A 12,500-nucleotide genomic window follows, 5' to 3' on the forward strand; every position below is an offset into this window, starting at 1 on the left:
GCCGGAGGGGTTTGAGAAAGGGCAAATTCTCCTGGGAGATTAGCCTGGCGAGGCAAGGAGGTGGCACTGTGAGGTGGCACAGTGACTAGAGAATATTGAGACGTTGGCATATATCAGTCGACATGGGTGGCCGATTGCGGAAGAGGGGTTGGCGGTCTTGTGTTAAGGCATATCAAGGCCCAGCACAGGGATCCATCCCAGACAGACTCCAACATAGATATCTGTGTCAAACGGACTCCAACAGGAGCGCATTCGGCTACCCGAATGGCCCGTGAGATGAGAAGTAGTTAGTGCAGAGGCACTCCGGCTGACCTCCCCATAACCACAGCAAGAGAGAGCCCATCATTCTGAAGCCACTCCAGTGAGGACCAAGTGATCACAGTGTCTCTAATTAGATCTGTAGACATGTGGGTTAAATCCCCTTTCTGGTAAATTTGTTTTTGATAAAAATCACCTTAAATAAAGTGTGACAGAGGGAAACAGCAGCCTTATCATACATTCGCAAAGAGCAGAAGCCTGTACAGTTGTTTGTGGTTGCATGGCTGTGGAACAACTTCAGTCAATGTTTTTTTTCCCTCCCCGACTGGAAGTAGACTCCTCCAGGTTTGTGGGTTCAGTGCGGGGTGAGAGAAATTCACAATCAGCTCACAAAAGCAAGATTCTTAGAAAGTCTGGCACGACAGTGCTATCAGTGAACCAAATGAAATCTCTCTTGCTTTCTCCTGGAAGCAGGTTCCCACTCAAAGTCAAATGTCAAATTCCATGACTTTTCAGTGATTTTTGCTGAACAAAAACCTGAATTTCTATGGCCTATAATGTTACGGAAGACCAGCTGCTTTTGTTGAATGTGTGTGGAAAAGCCAAGCAACCATAACTTCCACTCATGAAATATGAAACGTGTGAAAATATCATTTTCATAAATGGCAACTAAAATGTAAAGATGCTAGAAAAACATATTGATGTTCCCTGATAACATGATATTTCCTGATAACATGACCAAAAAAATGATCAAATTCCCTGTCCTTCCATGTCTGATTTCCATAAAATTCTGTGCCCAGTGTGAGCCCTGTGTAAATTCTCATACAGCACTGGTAGAAGAAATCTATGCAGACAACGCACTAGCCCTGTCATAAACCTGCAGGCTATCGGCCTTGGGAAGCTGGGCTGCGACTGGTTCTGTTTGGCTTGGCCAGCTGCAGGGGGCGGAGTGAAAGTCGCACGTCGGCCTTTGTGGATTATCTGAAGCGCTAGCCATTAGAAGAAAGAAAGCCACATTAGAGGATCACCTGTTGCTGAGGGTCAAGTGGCCGGCGGCAAGCCTCCGCGCGGCGTGCTAAGCCCCTGTAATGCACCGCGCGGCCTGCTGCTATCTTGCGTGCCGCTCGTTTGGAACAGGGATTATTCCGGGGCCTCTGCGGAATTAGGGCTTAATCTAGGGGCTCGGTGGAATATGGCTTAATCTGGGCCACGGGCTACTATTGCCTAAATGCGGAGGATATGGGCTAAACGCAGACTCCAAGATTAAAGCAGCTAGTACAGGGAGACTGCCTGGAGTGTTCTCACAAGCCCTAAACTGACACTCAGCACTGTGGCCCTTACAGCAACCGACTTACAAGAGAGTTTGGGGAGTGTATCCTGCTTTATTGCGCAGGCGAGACCCCAGAAAACGCTAAAATCCTAATACGACCTGGTTGAGTTCCTCTCGCGTCCCGCTGCCCGTGGCCCGTGGGCTTGCTGCTATCAGTGTGACGCTGGGTGCACGGTGGGTTCAGGTTGTAGCCCCACAGTACGCCCGGCTTTGTGGCTGAGGTCTTTGTTCCTTATTAAAAGGCGTGTCCACGCATGGTAGACGCTCTGACCTCACCTCTCTGCCAGCCCCATGAAGCCCCATTTCAGTAATCACCCATCGCAAGTTCTCTCTGGCTTAATGGTCTCCACAGGCTCCGACTTACTGTATTACCTTAACGCTTTCTTCCACAGAGACAACAAAGCATTATTGTGAGTCACTCCGAACAAGACTCTCTGCTAAATGTCCGTAAATGGAAATGGAAACAAACGTGGTCACGTGGCCTTTGCACTAGCTTGCGAGAACCTTGCGAGAACCTTTGCACTATGTAGACGCGAGCACTCCTGGAGCCCAAAGCACTGACCTGAAGAAGAGGAGGAAAGCTGTACTTACTGGCCACCTCCAGCGAGGCGTTGTGGCTGACGGCCTCGCCCAGGTAGTTCCTGGCCACGCACACGTAGCTGCCGTCGTCGGGCTTGCTGCGCCGGCCGTGCACGATGCGCAGGAAGAAGAGCGAGCCGCTGGGCAGAAGCATGCGGTGCGAGCGCGGGTTGTCCCGGTCCGTCTCCACGCGCTCGCCGTCCTTGTACCACTCCACGGTGGGGGCCGGCCGGCCCTCCGCCTTGCAGTTCAGGGTGGCCGGCTCGCCCTTCGACACGATCAGGTCCGACGGATGCTCCACGATCCGCGGGGGGGAGTCCTCCTGCCGGAGGCGCGATCCTGAGGGCCATAAGGGGGGAGGGAGTGTTGGAACAGGCGTTGATGTGATACCGACATGTGACAGTGTGACACAGCTGGCTATGATAGCTGCATACGATACTGTACTTATTCTGCAAGGATCCAAGACTTTGAGTTTGACATCTGTTACATAAATTTTATGTAGTTCAGAAAAGGCTGCACCATCCATCCATCCATCCATCCATCCATCCATCCATCCATCCATCCATCCGGTTTCATTGCTGATTAAGGACCTCTGTCCAAAATGTCCTGTTTCTCTGGATATATATTCAAAATTGTAGTGATGTTTTGGACAGAGATTTATATATATATATATGCATGTATTTTGCTTTTGAAGAGACGTAAGGTCAAGACGGAGAGAGGTGTCATCCACAGCTCGTGCTGCTGCTGACTGCACGGTCTGATGACCAGCACAAAGCTGTCACAAAGCTGGCTCTAATTGGCAGAACATCTCCAAAAACTCATTTACCCATACTCACCGTCACAGGGATCGCTCCCTCCCCCACGTGCTGAGGGAGCATGTTTCAGACGCGCTCTCTTCCTGAACCAGCTCGGAGGTGCTCAGAGAAGCTACCAGATTAATCATGTCAACCCCCTCCAGACCCCACTGTCTCCCCCCAGTTTAAGATTACATTAATTAAGTCGCGTGCGCACGCACACACGAATGCATACACAAACGTGCACGCACACACGCGTGCACAGAACACACTCACACCCAGTCACAGTTGCAAACTGACAGTCTCTGAGCAGTCTCTCTATAATACTATCCAGACACACGTCACCGGAAAGCGCGATAAGGCAAAGAAGAACAAAAAATGTGCACGGCTCATCCCTTTCCGCTTAATTACATTTATTAGTCACATTTTCAGCGGAAATCGTTGTTTTATCATCCACAATCAGTGTTAAACATCTTAATTAACTTTAGAATGTGAAATTTGAACAGGCAGACACCGTGATGGCCCTCGAGACTTCGCTCGGAGTCGAGAACAGCGCAAAGCCCTCGACTCAAGCCGAGAGCGTGAGGCGCTCCGGACACTTCTCTCGTCTTAGGCCGATCCCTGCATACATAAACATCTTATGTTGAGTGATAAAAGAGCCAAGTTGTGCTGTATTACTTTCATAGATGAGCATCTCCTACGCTCTTGGCGTGGGCCAAAATATTCGTGTTCTACAGAACACAAAGGCGGTGAGGTCCTTGCCAACGTTCCCACCGGTAAGTCAGTGCGCTGCAGCGGGTGAGGTTAGCTCGGGTCACCCCCGAGATCTGGAGCTGGGCTCATGTCTTCTGTAGGAGGGAGTCGGAACGGCTACTTCATCCAGGCAAAGGGAAGCAGAGACGGTAGGTGGCTAAATACCCCCCCCCTGCCTTGTACGTTTGTGAAGACCTTCCATGGAAACAGGGGAAAAAGGAGAACCGTTCCGTTCCGTTTCTAAAATCCCCTTCGCTCGGCTCCAACGAGGCCGTTCCTTTACGCAGATTCATATTTGTATTCTGCAAAGTAAGTGGTGGGAAAAGCTGCAGAGGGAAGCATATTTAACCCCCCCCGCCCACGAGCAGAGGCGCTGGGCTCATCTCCTAAGATTAATTATGACACCAGAGCGGCTATGGAGGCCTGCATGGGCCAGGACTCGCGCACCCAGCCTCTGGGTCCCCAGCTGGCCACCTCATCCATCACCATCCAAACAACTGCCGACTCGGCTTCCCGTTACAGACCCAAATCGCGCGCGCGTGTGTGTGTGTGTGTGTGTGTGTGTGTGTGTGTGTGTGGAACACAATCCATTACTATCTTTCACTAAAAGTGTGAGGGTATGCATAGTAGCCTGCAAGAATAATTAGGTCACTCAGTGTTTGCCAGCTATTGGCCTTCACACGGTGTACGAGCCACTGTGTTGGAACTAAGCCTGCCTGAGAGGACACAGGGGTTGCATCAAAAGAAAGGGGCTTATTTCTTCACAGGAAATCACACAACCATGTGGAAAAATGTGTCAAATCATAAACGCGCAACCATAAATCCGCCTAATCACGCGGCGAACCCAGCGTTACAGGCGGACGTCCCAGCAGAAGCCGTGCCCGCCGGAGACTGGGCCGTGTCGCTGTTCGGGAAGTCGAGACCGGGTGGGATTGAGACAAGGGAGCAAGCATGCAGGCCTACTGACTAGCATGAGGAGACGCGAAAGCCATTATTGCTTCATCGCTCACAAACGAGCGCTTGGCCTCCCTGGACGCAGAGCCTTGGCAAAAACATGGAGCACAAATCTGTACGAATGCGGCTCCCCGGGGGAGGATCGCTTTTCTATGGCTGGGATGTCTGCAGGGGTTGTAGGTGCACGCTTGCACGATTGCTGGACGATTGCAGCTTTAAAGTGTGCGCGCGTGTGTGTGTGTGTGTGTGTGTGTGTGTGTGTGTGTCTGTGTGTGGGAGGGGATAAATCCACACTGGAACAGAAAGTGCTGTGCAACGCAAAAGGAATTTAAGCAGAAAGACGGAATCCAGACGACGCCGGAGGACCGGGAGAAAGAGGGGAAAAGATTACTGTCCTGTAATTACTCCCCTTTGTGGCAGACTTCTTCTACCTGCTTTAACAGGACTGCTGGCAGGAACATGGGGGCAGAGCTCCCGGGCAGGACGGTGGGGTCAGAGCTCCCGGGCAGGGGGCTTTAATGTGGCATAGCAGAGCAGAGGAGACTAACTGACCACAACTAAAGCAGTTTGACTGCAGCTATTATGGGATGATGTCAATAAGAGGCTGTAACATTTAGACCTCAAGACAACATGAAACTCGTTTTCTCTCCCTCTCTGTGTGTGTGTGTGTGTGTGTTGCATGACATCATCAGAAACATGACCACAGTCCTGCTGTTCTTCCTGTATCTGTGCATCCTTCCAGTGGAACACACGGATCGCAGCGCTCGGTGAGGGCCAGCCTGCGCTGGCACCAGTGCCTCACGCGGATCTGTTAATCCAAGGATGCGAAACTCTCATCGACTCTGCCGTGTTAATCTGTGAGTTAAGATGCATTTATGGGAAGTGTTCAGTCTCGAGTGGAAGAGATCAATGTATGGCAGTTTCCTGGCAAGAAAGAGTCACGCGCGCACACACACACACACACACACACACACACACACACACACACACACACAATGGAAGAGCGCATGCTACTCAGATGTGGCCTGCAATATGGAGGTCTCTATTTCTGTAGCACTCTTAGACAAACACACACTCTCTCACACTCCCTCTCTTTCGCACACAAAGAAACAGAGAGATAATCACGCAAGAGGGAAAACAGAAGTGCCTCCAGACGAGTGCGCAGCTCACGAGTACACCGAACCCAGCCAATAACGTCGCGTCCCCTCGTACGCTCAAATAACCTGTCTGACCCGACCCAACCGCTTCCACGCGGGACCCTCACCTCATTTGCGCGGTTTTCCTTCCAAAAATAGAACGATTAAACAAGGCTCGCACGGCGGCACGCAAACGTCTGGAGAGAAGCGGGAGCCCGGGTGACAGAGAAGGATCAGCAGTGGTGCGGAACCGCCACCACAGGGCTCCAGCCTCCATATTTCATTTGAATTCCAATGAGCGCGGGGAGGGGAGATAAGGCGGGTGCCGGATCCGCGCCGGGCCGCTCCGTCTCCTCGTTTTAATTGTGTTGGGCCGCAGGCCTGGGGGACAGTGTGCACATGCCCGCGCCAGGGATGGTATCTCTCTGCCACAGGTGAGACTCTCTGCCCGTCTGCCCAGTGAAAGAGCGCGGTGCTTATCTCCAAAGAGCCAGCGGTTTACACACAAATACACACACACACACACACACACACACACACACACACACACACACACACACACACACACAGAGACATGCATACAAGAGGCTACTGACACCTGCAAGTTCAGGGACAGGTGCTTACAAGCACGCACAGGCCGACATGTGAATGAAAGCTGAAGTAAGAGTGCGTGTGTAATCGTGTATAAACAGGCATGCATAAATATGCATCCAACATGCATATACACAGGAGCTTATGGACAGCCACACACACGCACACGCACGCACACACACGCGCACACACACACGCACAGAGGGACGAGGAGAGGCAGAAAAGGAGACAGGAAATGATGTCCATGTTCAAGAGCAGAGATGAGAGACCTTAGCCCAGCCTACATGAGTGTATCTGACCTCAGCGCTGCTTTTCAATATAAACACGTGTCTCTATTACAGTCCTGTGAGTGTGAGTGTGTGTGTGTGTGTGTGTGTGTATGTGTGTGTGTGTGTGTCAACAAGAAAGCCTCGAGCCTGACTCTACGCCACATAGCCCAAGAGTGTTATTGTCTGTGTGGCAAGGCTGGTCTACAAACCACTTCAGTAAGCGTCTCGTCTCCTTTTCCCCAGAACGGAGGACATCTCGGTTGTCTCAACGCTTTGCCATGACGTTTGGATGGGTGGGTGGGGGGATGGAGAGGGAGGGGTATACACAATCCGAAAGGAGAGACGAGGCAGAAACCGCAAAATCAAAACCGTGGCAGTGGGGCTTACACACACCACTGCCTCTTTGTGTAAGATAACCCTCAAATGTAAATGTGCTCGCTCACACATACACTCACAAAAGATTTGAAAGTTGATCCAAAGTTAAAGAGTTCAACAAGTGTCATTCATTGAGGGATCTGTGTGTACGTTGCCAACGCTGGCTGGGGTTCCCACAGCTCTCCTGGGAACGCGTCCTCCTCTTACTGTGGACACACCTCGCACTCCAAACAGCTCTCAGACGCTGTCACAACCGGAACGGTCCCATCTACGGCTGACCCTGAGGCGTCGGCCAAGGCAAGGGGGGTGCGGAGCAACATGACTCTGGGCCTGGCCAATGAGAGCAGCCGCGGATGATGGAGGGGAGCGTCCAGCCGAGGCGACAGGGGGATTACACATAGGTTTAGAGCGTCCAGACGGCTGATACTGGGGCCTGGGGAGCAAGGAATGCAATCTAGCAATCCTCTCTGCATCCAATCGCACTAGCACACACATATTACCGCTCTGAACGGCACTGTGAGAACACAGTACAGAGGGCCTCTCTTCTATAGCTGCAATTGCACACACACTCACACACACACTCACACAAACACGCCTCAGGTGGTTTTCTACTCTACTCCTGCTTCTACTAGCCCAGGAACTGAAATTGTTACTGGACAATTACCCCACACCTAACACCAGCCCATCTTTATTCACCCCACCAAATCCACAGCCCAGGCTGCGCAGGGACTGCCTATTAGAGACAATCCCGCTCGTCTTCGCAAGCAGCCGAGATCCACTCGCTCGATCCCGGATTAGAATCCGGACTCTTAACGGGCTGGCAGAGATTGGTGCGGGCGCGGGCGCGGTGCTGTGGTCTCTGCTGTGATCTTTAATCAGGTTGGGCGTGCACGGCAGGCCAAAGCTCTGTCTTCCAGAGGCAGAGGCTAGCACCAAGGAAAGGCTTACGGTAAGGAACGCTCTCCGGCAATGTCCCTGTAGCCTTTAGCCCGTAAATCAGAGCTCCACCAAGAGAGAGAGATTCAACGTCAAGCCGAGAGGGAGAGGTTCAACGACAAGCCACTGCAAGTTCAGAAAACATCTGCATCAAGGAGGGCAAAGTGATGCCTTTGAACTCTGGGACGCGAACAGGGAAGTGTTTTAGAACGTCGGGCTCCCATCGTACGGAGAGCTCTGGTCAGAAGTCGACCAAGGCTGGCATTAAGAGGCCTTCCGTCAGCTGGGATGAGACCCTGGGACACAACACTTACAGCACACGGGCTCACGGGAGTGCCGCTTCGACAGGGAGGAGGACAGCGCGGAAACACGGAGACGGATCCAAGCAGGACGCCACAGCACGGCCGAGGTCACGGAAGCTGGGGGAAGGAGGAGGAGGGAGGAGGAGCAGGGGGTCACATCCTTTCCCCCCCCCCCCCGCGCGCCTTCTCCACAAAGATTTGTATGCAAGTCCTTGGTGGAAAAACAGCAGCAGCAGAAGAAGAAGAAGAAAAAAACCTTCAAAGCTTTTTGGGTCATTGATTGATCTAGTGTGCTGAAATATTCATGCTAATCAGGAATTTCTTCGGGGTTTATTGACACTGACACGATTCCTGCCCTAGAGAAAATACTCGCCATGCTAATGTCTGAAAGGCATGAAAACCTTGTCAAGCTGTGTGCCAAAAAATATTAACGCATGGAGTGTGTCCTGCACTTTGGGGTGTGGGGTCAGGGGTTAGGGGGGAGAATGCCTTGCATGGCTGCTCCATGCTGTGAAAACTACAGTTAGCCCCCTCAGCTGTGGCTTGTCCTTCATTCAGGTATGAGGATGGAATGATGCAGCCTGGCTGTGTGTGTCCCTGTCCCGGTCAGCCTGGGTGGGTCCGTCTTTGTCCCGGTCAGCCTGGCTGTGTGCGTCCCTGTCCCGGTCAGCCTGGGTGGGTCCGTCTTTGTTCCGGTCAGCTTGGCTGTGTGCGTCCCTGTCCCGGTCAGCCTGGGTGGGTCCGTCCTTGTCCCGGTCAGCCTGGCTGTGTGCGTCCCTGTCCCGGTCAGCCTGGGTGGGTCCGTCCTTGTCCCGGTCAGCCTGGCTGTGTGCGTCCCTGTCCCTGTCAGCCTCGGTGGGTCCGTCTTTGTCCCGGTCAGCCTGGCTGTGTGCGTCCCTGTCCCGGTCAGCCTGGGTGGGTCCGTCCTTGTCCCGGTCAGCCTGGCTGTGTGCGTCCCTGTCCCGGTCAGCCTGGGTGGGTCCGTCCTTGTCCCGGTCAGCCTGGCTGTGTGCGTCCCTGTCCCCGCCTTTTCCAAGCCAGAGCAGGTTAAACACAGCAAATCTCTCCAGCTCCCTGAGTACCAGTCTACTAGCAGATAAAACAATTTTAAAAAGAAAGGGCACTGAAAATACCAGAATAAATATCAGCATGACATGTGGAAGACACAATTTTCAGAAACCTTCAGTTCTGCATGAACTCAGATTCTGTAAACATTCCTGCAAAAGCTCCATATAAAGGTATTGGAATAACGACATCCAGGCTGTTGCTGCTACTAGCTGCAACCACTGTGTACAAAAAGTATGAAATATTGTGCAAGACTACATTAGACACTTGTTGGAATATTAGGGGACACATTTTCAAATGCCATGCTCTCAAATAAACCTTACTTGCTTGACAAATTGGGCTGGGTCTCGGGGGGGGGGGGGGGGGGGGTTGTTTGGGGACACACACACACTCGACTATTGTAAATGTCTGTTAATAAGTGTGTGTATATGTGTGTTTGAGTGGTGCCTTAGTATGCATGATTCATACTACCTTTATTTTAAAATCTCTTGCCTTAATTGGTGCTTTGATGGCAGCAACAGAGACAGAATGTTTCCCTCTCTCTCTCTCTCTGTCTGTCTGTCAGTCTCTCCTTTTCTCTCTCTGTCTCTCTCATTCTCTCTTTCTCCCTCTCTCTCTGTCTGTCACTTTCTCCTCTCTCTCTCTCTCTCTCTCTCTCTCTCTCTGTAAGGGCTGACTAAACCAGGCACGAATGCACACACTGCATACGAATCCTATTTATAGGGCAGCGTGGGCTGGAATCTCATTTATACATTAAGGCCTGACCGCATTCCCCGTCTTCTGTGTTTTACGGCACGCCACCTGGGCCATCACCATAAAGACACTGGATAGAATCAGGATAAATGGCCGGACTCCTGGATGTTATCGGACCCGACGAGAATGAAATGGGACCATAAATCTGTGGCAGCTCGGACATTCCGAGAGGGGCTATTTCAAGTGGACGTGAATGGCGGACGAGGGACCGGAAGCGCCGAAACGCTAGAATCGTCCTGGGCGCAGCTAAACGAAAGAAACGGACCATCGGAGACGCAGCAGCGCGGGCCAGAAGAGACTTTACAAGGCAGCATAAACATTGGGAATGGAAGCTAAGAGCAGGCCAAGTCCTGCCAAAGGGCTCCTTTTCTGGAAACGTCCATCGCAACGCGTCCATCGCCTCGTTAAAAAGACATTTCCTTCCCTTTTTGGGTTACGTCTGAAAACAGGCCAGTAGGGCTGTACCCAGGGTTGGTCTGAACCCGTTTTCCCAATGCGGGGGAGTTTCATCCCAGAGGTTTGGGTTCTGAGCAAACGTCAGAATATCAAGCTCTTCTTCCTCTCCCTGAAGTCTCGCCAGAAACAGATTTGTCTGTAACGTTACAGCGAAAAACGCTCATGTCAAGACCGATGCTAAACGGTCCAAAAAAGATTTCCACACTCTTAAGATCATATTTAAGATGCACGTCCGGGTCTTGCTCTGCATGTGTGGCTAGAAAAAGCAGCAATTCATCTTTACTCGCTGAAATGTCTCACACACTCCCAGTATCTCCTGTGCTCTCCCAAGTGTTTTGACAGATTACACCACTCTGCGGGGCAGCCGCACGGATAGGCTGACCAGAGAGGAGGGTCGTTAAACAACCCCGCCCTCCCGATGAGCTACTCCTCCTACTGTCTGTAAAAGAATTCCCCCTTTCAGGCCTTTGTTTGCAAATGAAGAGAGAGGTATAAAGGTGAAGGTGCACTGGGTGACAAACTTCAGCCTGTGGCAGCGAGAATGCCTCTCTCCTTTTGTCCGGATGGGGTACGGTGTGACCAAGCCAAGGAGAGATGAAGCTCCGCCTTCCGGCGCCAAATATCAGACAGAGCAACGCCGGCGGGCACCTGGCTTCTGTACAGCCCCTGATCTGTTGAACCTGCGCCGTGACCTCTTATGAGTTCTCCGACATGGCCTCCGGAGAGGACAGGCATTCCGGGTGGATCGCTCTGTCTCCGGCTCGTCTCCCATGAACAATTTCCAGCCATGAAGTAAGGTTTCAATTTCAGAGCATCGTACAAGCACGGGAGACAGGCTGAGGCGGCAGGCCCGGGCCGGGGCCCCCATGTTTGGCCCCTCACATCCACGTATACCTCCCACCGGAGGGCCACGGAGCTGGAGCAGGTGTGAGGATGAGGATGACGTGTGTTACTCAATGTCTCGGCGGAGATGAAGACCCCACCAGAAGGTATGCAGTGAGCTGGAACGCAGAGGCTCGGATAACATGGCCGGCGGCCGAAAGCTCCGTTGCGCCCATTGTGCAGCTGGGGGAGACGCAGGCGACCGGCAAAGTCTTTGAACTACGCAGACAAGCGCGCCTGCTTCTGGTAGCTGGCGCCAACATACTAAACCACAGAGGTCGCACGGGCGCTCGAGAGAAGACGCGGACAAGCTCCGCTCTCCGTTTCGCTCCGGCCAGGCCCCTCATCAGGCACGTGCGGATCGCGGCTCAGGGTGGGTTGCCGCTGAGCGCGTACTCTGACGCGGCGCGCTCCGTTACGAGGTCAACTGCTGGTTAATTAAGTGGAGTGGCTGCGCCATGGGGTCAGCCGCAGGCCGGAGCATGAACCCCACCCGTCCCGTCTGGCCCTGTAAGCCTCATCTTCCTGAGTCGATGACTGAGGAGGGGCAGGTGCCGCCCCGTCCAGCCGGATGCTTCTCTCCCTCCCGCTCTCTCTCTCTTTCTCTCTCTCTCTCTCCGGACACCTGTCCGAGCTGGCCCTGAATGCCACGCTGGCGCCTGATAATGAGATGGCGCGTCGTCTGAAGCTTAGGCCGGCCCCTCTGGCAGAGGGAATCCTCACACCTGGTCTGTTCTCTCGCGGACAGCCGAGCCCGACTGTACGAGCCCAAGGAGCGGGCGTCTTCAGTGCCACGCGCCAAGCTGGAAAATCAGGATGCCTGTAGCTGCTGAGTCATTCCTAATTCTAATGATCCCAATTCCGCAGTCATAGCAGCTGGTATGAAAGCACGATGAGGGAGGAAGTAATCTGGGATTTTTTTTTTTTTTGGTTGAAGTGTTTGAATGTACGTTTAATTGGAACCATTACCGGGCGTCTTTGGCATGCTGTAATCAAGAAATAAAAGGAATCGGCTCCCTTGAAATCTGCCGAGATTCTAAGCGGCTTTACCCATAACAAACAAAAAA

The 12,500-nt window shown here is 52.6% G+C and overlaps 1 protein-coding gene across 5 annotated transcripts in view; it reads right to left on the reverse strand.

Annotated features, from left to right (window-relative positions):
- LOC113570017 (roundabout homolog 1-like) overlaps nucleotides 1–12,500 on the reverse strand; it is a 129,385-nt gene that overhangs the window by 72,201 nt on the left and 44,684 nt on the right. For all 5 annotated transcript variants that reach the window (XM_081702258.1, XM_081702259.1, XM_081702260.1 and 2 more), the window contains one exon: nucleotides 2,180–2,506. In XM_081702258.1, the coding sequence (XP_081558384.1) occupies nucleotides 2,180–2,506 (327 nt within the window). The remainder of the gene's footprint in view (nucleotides 1–2,179; nucleotides 2,507–12,500) is intronic.

This window comes from Electrophorus electricus, chromosome 19 (genome assembly GCF_041902795.1).
Source record: "Electrophorus electricus isolate QZ-2024a chromosome 19, ASM4190279v1, whole genome shotgun sequence".
Lineage (NCBI taxonomy): Eukaryota > Metazoa > Chordata > Actinopteri > Gymnotiformes > Gymnotidae > Electrophorus > Electrophorus electricus.